Raw genomic sequence first — 15,236 nt, 5'->3', positions numbered from 1 at the left:
TCCTTTCTGCCCTGATACCAGCAGAGGTCAAGCGTGGGGCACTTGTCTATTCTGCCCTGATACCAGCAGAGGTCAGGCGTGGGGCACTTGTCTATTCTGCCCTGATACCAGCAGAGGTCAGGCGTGGGGCACTTGTCTATTCTGCCCTGATACCAGCAGAGGTCAAGCGTGGGGCACTTGTCTATTCTGCCCTGATACCAGCAGAGGTCAAGCGTGTGGTACTTGTCTATTCTGCCCTGATACCACCAGAGGTCAAGCGTGGGGCACTTTTCTATTCTGCCCTGATACCAGCAGAGGTCAAGCGTGTGGTACTTGTCTATTCTGCCCTGATACCACCAGAGGTCAAGCGTGGGGCACTTGTCTATTCTGCCCTGATACCAGCAGAGGTCAAGCGTGGGGCACTTGTCTATTCTGCCCTGATACCAGCAGAGGTCAAGCGTGGGGCACTTGTCTATTCTGCCCTGATACCAGCAGAGGTCAAACGTGGGGTACTTGTCTATTCTGCCCTGATACCAGCAGAGGTCAAACGTGGGGTACTTGTCTATTCTGCCCTGATACCAGCAGAGGTCAAGCGTGGGGTACTTGTCTATTCTGCCCTGATACCAGCAGAGGTCAGGCGTGTGGTACTTGTCTGTTCTGCCCTGATACCAGCAGAGGTCAAGCGTGGGGTACTTGTCTATTCTGCCCTGATACCAGCAGAGGTCAAGTGTGGGGCACTTGTCTATTCTGCTCTGATACCAGCAGAGGTCAGGCGTGGGGCACTTGTCTATTCTGCCCTGATACCAGCAGAGGTCAAGTGTGGGGCACTTGTCTATTCTGCCCTGATACCAGCAGAGGTCAGGCGTGTGGTACTTGTCTATTCTGCCCTGATACCAGCAGAGGTCAAGCGTGGGGTACTTGTCTATTCTGCCCTGATACCAGCAGAGGTCAAGTGTGGGGCACTTGTCTATTCTGCTCTGATACCAGCAGAGGTCAGGCGTGGGGCACTTGTCTATTCTGCCCTGATACCAGCAGAGGTCAAGTGTGGGGCACTTGTCTATTCTGCCCTGATACCAGCAGAGGTCAGGCGTGTGGTACTTGTCTATTCTGCCCTGATACCAGCAGAGGTCAAGCGTGGGACACTTGTCTATTCTGCCCTGATACCAGCAGAGGTCAAGTGTGGGGCACTTGTCTATTCTGCCCTGATACCAGCAGAGGTCAGGCGTGTGGTACTTGTCTATTCTGCCCTGATACCAGCAGAGGTCAAGCGTGGGGCACTTGTCTATTCTGCCCTGATACCAGCAGAGGTCAAACGTGGGGCACTTGTCTATTCTGCCCTGATACCAGCAGAGGTCAAGCGTGGGGCACTTATCTATTCTGCCCTGATACCAGCAGAGGTCAAGCGTGGGGCACTTGTCTATTCTGCCCTGATACCAGCAGAGGTCAGGCGTGGGGTACTTGAGATCTATTCTGACCTACTGCTAGTAGAGGAAAAGCGTGGGGTACATGAGATCTATTCTGACCTACTGCTAGCAGAGGAAAAGCGTGGGGCACTTGAGATTTATTCTGCCCTGATACCAGCAGAGGTCAAGCGTGGGGTACATGAGATCTACTCCTCCTAGTTAATAGTGCTAGCCCACTATTTAACAAGAATATCCCACTCAGATAGGTATACTGAACTGTCCTGTCCTTGTTTAAGCCCCTTAATGCTGAGCGACTAATGTCTTTCTGACATGAAGCGACTGAGGATTGAACCCCTGACCTTCCGCTCTCCGGGCAGATGTGAGTGAGTGAGTGAGTGAGCATTGTTTTATTCCGCTTTTAGCAATATTCTGTCGGGGTACACCAGAAATGGGCTTCACATATTGTACCCATGTCAGAATTGAACCCGGGTCTTCAGTGTGACAAGCGAATGCTTTTACCAAGAGGCTACCAGCAGTCCCTGTAGCAGAGTGAAACATTTGATTGTAATGTGCCAAGCGAGCAAAGTAGGTAAGGTGAATTTGGGTTTAACGTCACGTCCAAGATTATTGCATGTATATAGCGATGTGGGTGTCTGCTTGTACTTGTCCGAACTGATGCCGATTTATAGTGCACACACACACACACACATAGTATACCAACTCCTAGCCGACCAGTCCTTATTTTAGCCCCTTAAACCAGACAGGGTAACCAGTACCATCTTCTTTAACGTCTTTTGACATGACGCGGCCCTGATAGAACCCTGGACCTTCCTCACTACCACTAGACCACTGAGGCAGTCGTGAGCAAAATATAGACAAGCAAGGTTGAACCAGAAAATATGATTTAATTCTAAGATGGCATACATCAATATACAGATGAAAGTTAAGCGACAACTCACGAAGGTCACCAGAAGAAGCAAGTCATGTCCTTGCTGTCATATTCAAATACCGTCAACACGCTACATGTCATGTCTCCAGGAAACCGGACACCCAAAAATCAAATACAGACAAATTTCTTCACAAATAAAAATGAACAAAAGTTTCAAAAATTAATATTTAAAAACAAACAGATCAAACTGATCAAAATAACAGCAATGTTTCGAAGTTTTGTATATATTTTTTCTTATCGACAATTTTGGACTAGCTTCTGTGTGTAACTTGGCAAGGTTAATACTGGTAATAAATCAAGCACAGGCTGTAAACATTCTAAGTACATATGAAGGTATAGAAACTACATAAACCGACATGAAAAAGTATAAAGCACCACATTTCTTCTCCTGACATTCAGAAACAAACAAGATCAGAGGATTGACCAAAAAGTACAAGTCATATCGTTCCAGTTTACTCGTGAGCCATGACACTGTAACAAATAGCTGAATTGTGTGCTCGAGCTACAACATGATACAATTTCCTGTAATTTAAATCTCTAGACGCAGACGATTTCTGAATATTTCCACATAGATCCCAACGGGTAGAAAAAGACATATCACCCTATGCTTTCTATGCATTAGGGATGTGAGAACATTTCGGTATACTGTGCCACATCTTCTGAATTATTACTTTGTGTCTCTTGATGTAGGGCGCTAAAAATGTTGACTACGGTATCAACTTCACATAACAAGCTGAATCAACTGTTTTGTACACATTTTCCATTTTTGTCAATTTAGGATGTTAATAACCTGATTTTTCCAACAAGAAATCATTAAACTTTATCAAATGATTTACATATAATCAAAAATAAAAGTAAACAAATTCAAAATGGGTTTAATGCAAAACGCATTAACCACTAGATCAAATCAATTCCCTCAACAACTATAACATAAAAACAGGTTTAATTTTACATTAGATGTACAGGATTAGTAAAGACTATTCAAACACTGATCATTTCTTGGTCTGTCATATCTAGACATGGTAAAATCACTTTGAGTAGAAGAAACAGACAAAATCAAGGGAGATAACTCATCTTGGCTATGTAACAAGTCGCATGATCGATGGAGAAGTATGAATGTTGGCCCTGAACCTGGATACAAGTGATAGCACAATCTGCTAGAGGGGTCGGTGCTGAACAACTGACTGTCTACACATCTATAACAATAAACTCAATGAAATGCATGGAATACAGTTGGTGTATACTGTACACCCAGGTTGCTGCATGACGTATAACACCTCTAGATAGTCACTGCCCAAGATAATGCCATGGTTTGTTCTAACAAGTGTATAATAACGATGAACTGTATTATTGCAGGGACATATCGAAAATTCAAAACAAAGTGCCCTTAGCAATCATTATTTTTTTCAAAATTGGAATTTGTAAGGTTCATATTTTCTAAAATTTTACAAAGCCATAACATTAGTACTAATTTGGATTTTTTTACTGGCTTTCGTTCAATATTTGCCGTTCAGATGGCCAAGATACATCTCTGTATTGAAATAATTCTCATAATAAAAATGCAAAGTTGAAAACTTTGGCAACTTCTATTTCAGGATGCAAAATCAGGAAATCAATACTTGAATTTTATGTTGGAAATTTGCTTTTGAATATGCAGGGAATTTAAGTCAGCTGTAAAGTCCAGATGGTATGCATCATATACATGTTGTATATAATGTTTTATCACATGTCTATGTACAATGCTAGATACAAGTAGTAACATGCAGTCGGTAACCTGTAGCAACAAGTCATAGCCCTTGTCTATGCTGCACCAGACTTCTCGGCTTCGATATCTGAAACACACAAGCAGAGTCACTCTCAAATTCATTGCAAAAGTGTGTGACATTTAAAGGAGGACTAGGTTTGGCACTTTGGCTGGCGCAGAAAAAGGTCAGGGTAGGATATGGGTTCTAATTGGCCCACTGGAATGTCAAAGTTGCGGAAAACTTTGAAATATTGGTATGACAATTATCAGACCTCTCAAATGTCCTTTTTCATTTCTTACACGTTGAACTTTTGGAAATCTAAATATGTGACCCAAGATGAACTTTTCACAATATGTTTGCAGTGATTTTATCTCCTCCAGTGACCAGCTGGGACAAAGACCTGCTCTTATTATATTAGAAAAATGCTTTGTAAATACCTCTTACATTAGCATCTTAAACACTAATTACTCCATCTAAACCTGAGCTGAAACATCAGACACTGCACTGATCACTTCATCTAAACCAAGGCTGAAACATCAGACCCTGCACTAATGACTTCATCTAAACCAAGGCTGAAACATCAGACACTGCACTAATTATACATCTAAACCAAGGCTGAAACATCAGACACTGGACTAATTACTCCATCTAAACCTTGGCTGAAACATCAGACACTGCACTGATCACTTCATCTAAACCAAGGCTGAAACATCAGGCACTGCACTAATGACTTCATCTAAACCAAGGCTGAAACATCAGACACTGCACAGATTATTTCATCTAAACCTGGGCTGAAACATCAGACACTGCACTGATCACTTCATCTAAACCAAGGCTGAAACATCAGACACTGCACTAATGACTTCATCTAAACCTTGGCTGAAACATCAGACACTGCACTAATGACTTCATCTAAACCTTGGCTGAAACATCAGACACTGCACTGATCACTTCATCTAAACCTGGGCTGAAACATCAGACACTGCACTAATGACTTCATCTAAACCAAGGCTGAAACATCAGACACTGCACTGATTTCTTCATCTAAACCTTGGCTGAAACATCAAACACTGCACTAATGACTTCATCTAAACCAAGGCTGAAACATCAGAAACTGCACAGATTATTTCATCTAAACCTGGGCTGAAACATCAGACACTGCACTAATGACTTCATCTAAACCTTGGCTGAAACAGACACGGCACTTATGACTTCATCTAAACCTTGGCTGAAACATCAGACACTGCACTGATCACTTCATCTAAACCTTGGCTGAAACATCAGACTCCGCACTGATTTCTTCATCTAAACCTTCGCTGAAACATCAGACTCCGCACTGATTTCTTCATCTAAACCTGGGCTGAAACATCAGACACTGCACTAATGACTTCATCTAAACCTGGGCTGAAACATCAGACACTGCACTAATGACTTCATCTAAACCAAGGCTGCAACATCAGACACTGCACTGATTTCTTCATCTAAACCTCGGCTGAAACATCAAACACTGCACTAATGACTTCATCTAAACCAAGGCTGAAACATCAGAAACTGCACAGATTATTTCATCTAAACCTGGGCTGAAACATAGGACACTGCACTAATGACTTCATCTAAACCTTGGCTGAAACATCAGACACTGCACTAATGACTTCATCTAAACCTTGGCTGAAATATCAGACACTGCACTGATTACTTCATCTAAACCCGGGCTGAAACATCAGACTCCGCACTGATTACTTCATCTAAACCTTGGCTGAAACATCAGAACACAGTAATGGAGAGTAATCCCTTGAAGAGGTTCCATGAACTATTGGTCTATTGTAAAGCTTGTATGACCATTTATGAACATTGCAGACTAACCAGAAAAGCTGTCATATACAATTGGTCTTGCACATTTATTATTATATCATAGACTGACTGAAGTTACCGGAGACTTTACCTCATGTCACACACTAATTTTGCACACTTGCTAATTAGTAATAGGCCTTTCACCATCAAGAGTGAGTGAGTGAACTGGGTTTAATACTGCATTGAACATTATTCCCGTTATATCATGGTGTGTCAGCTTAATGTAGTAGGAAAGCCCAAAGTGGCGAAACACACAAGCACAGGTATGGTGCTGACAAACCTAGAAACATTATTGGGGTGAACCAGGATTCAAACCCACAATCATAGGTTTCTGGCGTGCAAAGGGGTGCAGTCAATGGAAGCTCCTTAGACAACTGGTACACGTATGTTGATGTTGTTTGGTGTTTGTTGTTTAACTCCGCACTCAGCAATATTCCAGCTATATGACAGTGGTCTGTAAATAATCGAGTCTGGACCAGACAATCCAGTGATTGACATCCTGAGCATCGATCCACGTAATTGGGATACGATAACATGCATCAACCAAGTCAGCGAGCCTGACCACTCGATCCCGTTAGTCTCCTCTTACAACAAGCATAGTCTCCTTTTACGACAAGCATAGTCTCCTTTTACGACAAGCATAGTCGCCTTTTACGGTAAGCATAGTCGCCTTTTACGGCAAGCATGGGTTGCTGAAGACCTATTCTACCCCGGATTTTCATGGGTCGGTACACCTTTGGCCCGAGCTGATCTGATTGTCTCTAAGAGTGATCTAGTTGTCTCTCGTTACCTTCTTTGGAAGGCAAACAAGTTTTCTCCTTGTAGTCTGTCTTCTTAAGGCTGCCCTTCGGGAAACGCTGGATCGAATTTTCAAACTCCTTTTGTTTCTTCTCCTCTTCAATGGCTGAAAGACACAAAATAAACTGATTGTACACGTGTGGTTTACTGCATAGAGAAGCAATACAACTTAACATGTACATTTTCCACTGGAAGCAGGCAAACCAAGGGTCGACTGCATGAGCAACAACCCCTTAGAGTTGTTTCATTGCAGTCAGGAATACTCAAGCTGTATGAGAAGAAATGAGTGACTGAGTGAAGTGGGTTTCAACGCCACTTTTAACAGTTATCCAGTTATATCACGGTGTGTCAGCTTAATGTGGGAGCAAAGCCCAAAGTGATGCAGGTCTCAGACGTTTACCATTTCGGTGAAACCCATGAGCACGGGTATGGTGCTGACAAACCTAGAAACATAATCGGGGCGAAACAGGAATCGAAGCCACAATCATAGGTTTCTGGCATGCCCAAAGGACACAACTCTGCACAGCCGAATTGCGGCGCCTTAAACGACTGGGCCACCCGTGCCCCGAGGTGAAATGAAATGGGCTTTAATGCTGCCTTCAAGACTATTGCAACGTGGTTGGCTTGTGTGTGTTGCTGCTTGTACTAGTCTCTCTTTTTAGTGCGTGCCTACTGAGATACCATGACATGGTTTAACATGGATACCCCAGTCAGACACAGTACACCGACAGCTGACCAGTCCTTATTTAATACCCTTAATGCCCCACACCTGGGAGGTAAAAAGAAGTACTATCTTTTATGTCTTTTGGTATTACGCGACTGGGAATCGAACCACTGTCATTCCGCTCTCCTTGCATACGGTGAGGTGAGGTGAGGTGAAATCGGGTTTAACGGCGTGTCCAAGATTTTTGCACTTATATAGCGACATCTCCTTGCATACGCTTTAGACCACGGAGAGCTGGAGGTTAACAAATATTCCAGTTTGTACAGTTTAAGTCACAAACATATATAACAGCTCTCATCATCATATTTTAACTCTAACAATGAACAGCTTCACTACTGAAGGTAATATAAACTGAAACACAAGATGGAGTGAGTAAGTGTGGTTTAATGCCACTTTTAGCAATTTTCTAGCAATATCAGTGCTGGGTACAACAGAAATTGGCTTCACACAGCGTACCCAAATGGGGAATCGAACCCAGACCTTCAGTTACTGGGCTACCCCACCGCACGATATAGAAGATTGTGTGTTTCTGGTTGGTGAGGTCTACACAATTTCTGTTGTTGTGATTTTCTTTCTGAAATATTCTTTTAGCATTTCAACATTTGCAGACCGTCTCTGTGGTCAGGGGTTCGATCCCCAGCCACGTCATACCAAAAGATGTTAAAAGATGGTACTTGTTGTTACCCTGTCTGGAGCTCGGCATTAGGGGGCTAAAACAAGGACTGGTCGGCTCGGAGTCAGTATACTGTGTCTGAGTGGGGTATTCATGTTAAACATTATATCTCAGTGAGCTAGCACTATAAATCGGCTAGCATCAGTCCGGACTAGTACAAGCAGCCACACAAACGCACACGTACATGCACGTCGCTATATAAGTGCAATAATCTTGGACGCGACGTTAAACCCCATTGCACCTCACCTCACCTTCAACATTTGCACAATTAAGAAGAAAGGAGAGAATGTTGCAAAATTCATGGAAATAAAGACCTTCAACATTTGCACAATTAAGAAGGAGGGGGAGAATGTTGCAAAATTTATGGAAATAAAGACCTTAAACATTAGCACAATTAAGAAGTAGGGAGAGAATGTTGCAAAATTTATGGAAATAAAGACCTTCAACATTTGCACAATTAAGAAGAAGGGAGAGAATGTTGCAAAAATTACGGAAATAAAGACCTTCAACATTTGCACAATTAAGGAGAAGGGAGAGAATGTTGCAAAATTTACGGAAATAAAGACACTTCCAACTGCTCTCTTAAATAGAGTATTTAATTATTTTTTAATTCAACCTCCGGACCAGCATACCCTGGCAACTAAGGGAGGTAACTCTGCACAGCAAATTGCATCATCTTAGACCACTTGACTTGTTTCATCTCAGAAAGCAATATCTAAGGCATTCCAAGGCAGCTTATCAAATATGTGATGACCCAACTGAGGATGATGGACTGAGCAACAATCCACATAATTTGTATTATTCTGAGGACATACCATCTTTTGGTGGAAGGGTATTTTTCTCGTTCGTAGTTGCGTGCTTCAGGTTATCCTTGCTGAATTCTCCAATAGATTTCCTCAGTTCAGTCTCCTTCTTTTCCTGGCCAATGTCTAAAACAATACAATGGAGTGAGTGAGTGAGTGAGTGAGTGAGTGAGTGAGTGAGTTGGGTTTAACGCCGCTTTTAACAGTATTCCAGTTATATCACGGCATGTAAGCTTGATGTGGGAGAAAAGCCCGAAGTGATGCAGGTCTTCGACATTTACAGTAAGTAAGTGAGTGAGTTAAGATTTAACGTCACATCGGCAATATTTCAGCCATATAGTGACTTCGACATTTACAAGTTTGGTGAAATACAAGCACGGGTATGGTGATGACAAACCTCGAAACTTTAGATAGTTATAATTTGCATAGTTATAATTTGCATACAAGTTAATTTGCTTAATACATATTCAGCCTCATATTCAAGCAGACATTTGTGAATGAAGGAGAAAGTGAGTTGTATGGTGCTTTTATCAGTGTTGTGTTCATCATAATAATCGTCCTGGACTCTTAGAAAACTATTAAAACCAAGTACAAGTTGATTTCAGAGATTCTGCAGTAATGAACAAACAAAGTTCAGTGAGTGAGTTGGGTTTAACGCCCCTTTTAACAGTATTCCAGTGATATCACGGCGTGTCAGCTTAATGTGGGGGGAAAGCCCAAAGTGATGCAGGTCTCAGACATTTACCACTTCGGTTAAACCCACGAGCACGGGTATGGTGCTGACAAACCTAGAACCATAATCGGGACGAACCGGGATTCGAACACACAATCATAGGTTTCTGGCGTACCAAGGGATGCAACTCTGCACAGTGAATCGCAGCGCCTTAGACGACTGGGCCATCCGTGCCCCCAAACAAAGTTCAAATGTCAATGAAAGTAAAACATTTTCGAATATAGTTCCTGAACAATAATATACTGCTTCTGCGTTGCTGTTTTCTGGAAAATAAATATAATATACACAAGAAAATATGGACCGTCATGTTTGTTTGTTGTTGTTGAACACCAAACTCAGCAATATTCCAGCAACATGACGGTGGTCTGTAACTACCGGTAATCAAATCCGAACCAGACGATCGAGTGATTGATATTGTGTGCAACGATCCACGAAATTGGGGTATGATGACACCCAATCACCCAAGACACTGACCTTTGACCTACTGATCTATTTGGTCAACTCATACCAGCAGCATAGGTTGCTGGGTACATATTCTAACTGGGAATCCCCATGGAGGATTGTCATGAAAAATGTTGGTCTTAGGAAAATTTACAAATTTTGTGTTCGCTTTGGTCTTAACCTTGGTATGATTGAAAACATCGGGATATTTTTATATAGTACTGTGTAGTTTTCTATCATGAATAAATGTGCCAAATATTTCTTCAATTGGCCCTTGTTTAATGAGGCACCGACTGTTTGAAATCACCGACCTTCTTTAGAGCGCCTTATGCTAAAATCAATCCAGCAGGCAGGGGTAAGAAGTGTGAAAATAATTCAGCAGGCTAAAGGTTAAAAAGATTAATTACAGATTTCTCTTGAAGTTGGTCAGAAGTTGGTTCCTGGAGCAGGGCCCTTCATATGGTGAAGAAGTAATTGTGTGGTTATTGTGCTTCTTCTTACCCTCACTGTTAGGAAGAACTTTCTTCTCCACAGTCTCTGCCTTCTTCAGTCCAGACTTGTCGAACTGGCTGATGTTATGCATGGTCTTTTCCTGGGCCAGGGCTGCAGACAAAAACAACCGATCAGCCTATTATTGACTTTTCTTTACCACAAATACTTACAAAACAATAACAGAACACATAGATATATTACAGAATAGTTAGTCATAGTGAGTGAGTGAGTTGGGTTTAACGCCGCTTTTAACACTATTCCAGTTATATCATGGCGTGTCAGCTTAATGTGGGAGGAAAGCTCGAAGTGATGCAGGTCTCGGACGTTTACCACTTCGGTGAAACACACAAGCACTGGTATGGTGCTGCCAAATCTAGAAACATAATCGGGGCGAACCGGGATTCGAACTCATGATCATAGGTTTCTGGCGTGCCGAAGGGACGCAACTCTGCACAGCGAATCGCGGCGCCTTAGACGACTGGGCCACCCGTGGCCCCCAACACCACTTTGAACAGTATTCTAGTTATATATATCATGGCATAGCTGCTTAATGTGGAAGGAAAGCCCAAAGTAATGCATGCCTTAGACAGTTGCTGAAACCCACGAGCAAGGGTATGGTGCTGATTAACCTAAACATAATTGGGCTAACAGGGACTCCAACTCATGATCTCAGGATTCTGGCACGCAAAGGGATGTAACTCTGCACAGTGGATTGCAATGACTTAAACGACAGGGCAACCTGTGCCCCCTCCAGTGAGCGAGCTATGACATGTTTAATGACTTCATGCAATAGCTGTGACATTTCATGCCTTTCAAATATAAACTTCACTGTTTGCCATTCCTGTATTTATTTTCATCAGTATTGATGCATTTTCATAGCATTTTCCCCATCACATACAAGAAGACATTCCTTTAGCACATAAACAAATGATTATCTTACTTCATTAAGAACTTAGTAATAGAATGGCAGTCATTTCATAATTTGACATGGTGTCAAAAGAATTTGAAAATATATATATATATATAACTTCTTCAAGCTTTTCTTAGACATATAATTCAGTATTTTTTCCCCTATCAACATCAAACAGTAATTTGATTAAATATAATAAATCAGCAGAACGAAAGCATCTAGAACGACAAAACTGGATAAATTTATACAACTACAAGGTAATAAGGCAAACTAATGCATATCTCCATAGCACTAAATACAAAGGCACTCCTAGCTATGTGCATCAAATATAACACAAGAAGCAAAACAGAATAGTGTTATATGAATAATTGAATAATATATGGAATTTAAAAAGCAAAATTATACAACTCTTTGTGGCTGATTGCAAACTGTGTATACTGAACAAAAGAAGTCAGGGAATATTTTTAGGGATATTTTTTGTAGTGATGAAAGCACACAATTTAAAAATAAAATCCTACAAATATTCATGATCCTTAAAAACATTTGTTCAGTATATATACATAGGAAAATACATATATCTGTCCACACTGTACTATGAAAACTTTACCCAAATAAGGATTTCTATAAGTTCATGATGACTGAAAATCTACCATCTACCATCTACATCGGGATACTATAGAAAATTCTAGGACAAAACTGTACCTTGCACACTGTCCAAGTTTGTATGCGATTAGTAAGCAATCAAACACTTTATGAATTAATAGCAATAAACTGCTGCTTAGGCGACCAGCCAGAATTGGGTTAGAATAAAACAAAATTAATTTTTGTCATAATGCCTGTTTGATGCTTATCAATGAGTGAGTGAGTTGAGATTCAGGCTGCTTCGAACAGTATTCCAGTTATCTCACAGCATGTCAGCGTAATGAGGGAGGAAAACTCAAGAGTTGCAGGTCTACAACATACACCAATTTTGGTGAAACCCACGAGCATGGGTATGGTGCTGACAGACCTAAATGCATAATCAATGACCTTTCAATGAGTGAGTGAGTGAGTTGGGTTTAACGCCGCTTTTAACAGTATTCCAGTTATATCACGGCATGTCAGCTTAATGTGGGAGGAAAGCCCAAAGTGATGCAGGTCTCAGACGTTTACCACGGGTATGGTGCTGACAAACCTAGAAACATAATTGAGGCAAACGGGATTCGAAGCCACAATCATAGGTTTCTGGCATACCCAAGGGACGCAACTCTGCACAGCGAATCACGGTGCCTTAGAAGACTCGGCCACCCATGCCCCTGACCTTTCAATGACCAAGTACCTGGCCAAGCTCCATACTTTTTATGGCGAGGTTTCAATTTCTATTTGTGTAAAAAATTCTTTACTGATTCTTTATAGAAAAATGATTCCCTCAAAATATATAATACCAGAAAAAAGTAAAAAAATACCCGATTTTTCCATATTACTTTACTCAATAGTCAATTAACTATTGTTATGAAAGAATTATGAAAGAATTGGGTGTTTATGCTGAAATAAAGAAAAATATCTATGAAATCAGACATATATATAGGTGTAAGGACATACATTTGTCCAGGGTGAATTTGAATGCGCTGGACACAAGAAAACATTTCAATGCTTGTGCAACAATATTTAAAGACATTCATCTAAATATTAGAGGTCTCTCCAAGTTGCTCAGTTCCATGACGGTAATGACATGCCCCACATCTAATACAAACACACAGCAACTCTATTTAGTAGGCCTAAAACACACAGCAAACAAGTCATGCACTATAGATCCCAAATTCACAGCAATTGACAAGTCCGTCCTGCTCACAGGGTTGCTGATACAACAATGTCGCTGCTTCAAGGTATATAGGGACAATGGCTAGAATTAATTATCATCATTTAGAATGTGTCAAAACCAGACCAAACTTTCAGGGCCAAATTTAATATACCATATTTCCTTAAATAAGTACTGGGACTCTAATAGGCACTAGGTATATTAGATTTAAATGACCCTGGAATATAAATGTTCTTGTTGCTATTTCATCTTAATATGTTCAGGTTCAATCTTGATGTTAAAATAAATCCTGCATCAAGAACATTATGTTCTACTGTATGTCAAAAGCTTACGTAACACTGTAGTTGAATTATAAAACGCCAGGTCTCTAATTACTCCCGGACCTCAAATACGTGAGGGGTTTGGATTTGGTTGGTTGTTTGTTTGTTGTTTAATGCCGCACTCAGCAATATTCCAGCTATATAACGGGGGTCTGTAAATAATTGTCTGGACCAGACAATACAGTGATTAATATCATGAGCATCGATCCAAGGAATTGGGATCAATGACATGCATCAACCAAGTCAGCGAGCCTGACCACCCGATCCCGTAAGTCGCCTTTTACAACAAGCATAGTCGCCTTTTACGGCAAGCATGGGTTGCTGATGACCTGTTCTACCCCGGATCTTCACAGGTCTGAGGGGTTTGGAAGCTTCTCCAAAGAAGAACCGCTTGTTAAAGTAAATATGGCATCATCAATGAATATTTGACTAATCCAGGCTTCTGCACACCAGACTGAATAGGACAAAGGATGCAATTCAGATTAACTTTTCACACGTAACACCCATTCAGTAATCTGTTCTTGACAATAAGCTGCCATTTATTATTGGGTCTGCACAAATAACACCCCACTATCTTGTGTACAGACCCTGAACAAGCCTCTTTGTAAACCTCTGGCCAACTGAAAATCATCTCACCCAAGATGGAAGGCTTGATTATTGTGCAATATCCTGTAACTAAAATCTCACTGAACTGGACTCAACTTTCCCTTCCACAGTGAGACTACAGATCTCAGGTAAATGACTAAAGTGTAAACAGAGCTCCAGATAAGCTGCGTATCTGCGTAAAATATGTATCAGAAATACGCAGTAAAATAAAATCCATCGTATCAAATACGCAACGAACATTACAGTGTAAAAATGTATTTCTTAAATCTGTTTTTGATGACCCTACCAATCTGTTTGGTCCACTTCCATATAATCATTTATATGCTAGCTGAGCCGACCAGTCACTGATTTATTCCCTTAAATGCATAATGCTGAATGTCAAACTACCATCTTTAATGTCTTTCGGTCCTTTTTTCATGTTCTTGTTTAGACCATGGCCATCAAGTCGTCCTTGTCCAGGGAGTGGAGTGTGGGAAGGAATGGGCAGGGGGAGGGGTGTAAGGGTAGATGTGGGTGCTATCGAGCTCCAGGATTCCGGAGGGGCTGGGATGAATCGGGGTGGATATTCAGGTGGGTATGTGGTGGCAATCCAGTGGGAATTTGGATGGGTACTTACATGGGTATTTGGGTGGGCACTAGGATGAGTACAGACACATACTGTACAAACAGAAGTGTACACATCACACAATCAGTAACACCTACTTTGTACATCGGGCAGGACATTCTTCTCCTGAGAGATAGTGCGTTTAAGCCCAGTGCGGGGAAACTTGTTAATGTCCTGGAGGTGAGTTTCCCTCTTCTTCTCCTCCTCTAGAACTGGCCACGATTAGCCGTGCAAAGCAGACGTCACAGTGCAACAATAAGCAGACGGGCAGCAATAACAACCCGGGATAATGAGGAAATGAAAGGAGAAATTAATTGAAACCTTGACCTTCAAAGGTCAGAATAGTGAAACAATGTCATACTGATCTGTACTCAAATGGCCAGCCTTGCAATCAGGGAGGGGAAATA

At 41.4% G+C, this 15,236-nt stretch overlaps 1 protein-coding gene across 6 annotated transcripts in view; it reads right to left on the bottom strand.

The window, feature by feature from the left end:
- Positions 1-2,797: 2,797 nt before the first annotated feature.
- The window catches only part of LOC139450759 (thymosin beta-like), a 69,105-nt gene continuing 56,666 nt past the window's right edge, over positions 2,798-15,236 (bottom strand). For 5 of the 6 annotated variants that reach the window (XM_071232580.1, XM_071232585.1, XM_071232582.1 and 2 more), the window contains 5 exons: positions 14,928-15,041; positions 10,601-10,702; positions 8,938-9,051; positions 6,718-6,831; positions 2,798-4,163 (listed from right to left, as the gene is read on the bottom strand). In XM_071232580.1, coding sequence (XP_071088681.1) covers positions 4,132-4,163; positions 6,718-6,831; positions 8,938-9,051; positions 10,601-10,702; positions 14,928-15,041 — 476 coding nt within the window. In that variant the 3' untranslated portion in view covers positions 2,798-4,131. The remainder of the gene's footprint in view (positions 4,164-6,717; positions 6,832-8,937; positions 9,052-10,600; positions 10,703-14,927; positions 15,042-15,236) is intronic. The other variant, XM_071232584.1, reaches the window with a different exon arrangement.

This window comes from Haliotis cracherodii, unplaced genomic scaffold (assembly GCF_022045235.1).
Source record: "Haliotis cracherodii isolate W230 unplaced genomic scaffold, xgHalCrac1.p SCAF_8, whole genome shotgun sequence".
In the NCBI taxonomy this organism is placed as follows: domain Eukaryota; kingdom Metazoa; phylum Mollusca; class Gastropoda; order Lepetellida; family Haliotidae; genus Haliotis; species Haliotis cracherodii.
The sequence above is the reverse complement of the archived record's forward strand: the minus strand, read 5'-3'. Positions and strand labels throughout refer to the sequence as shown.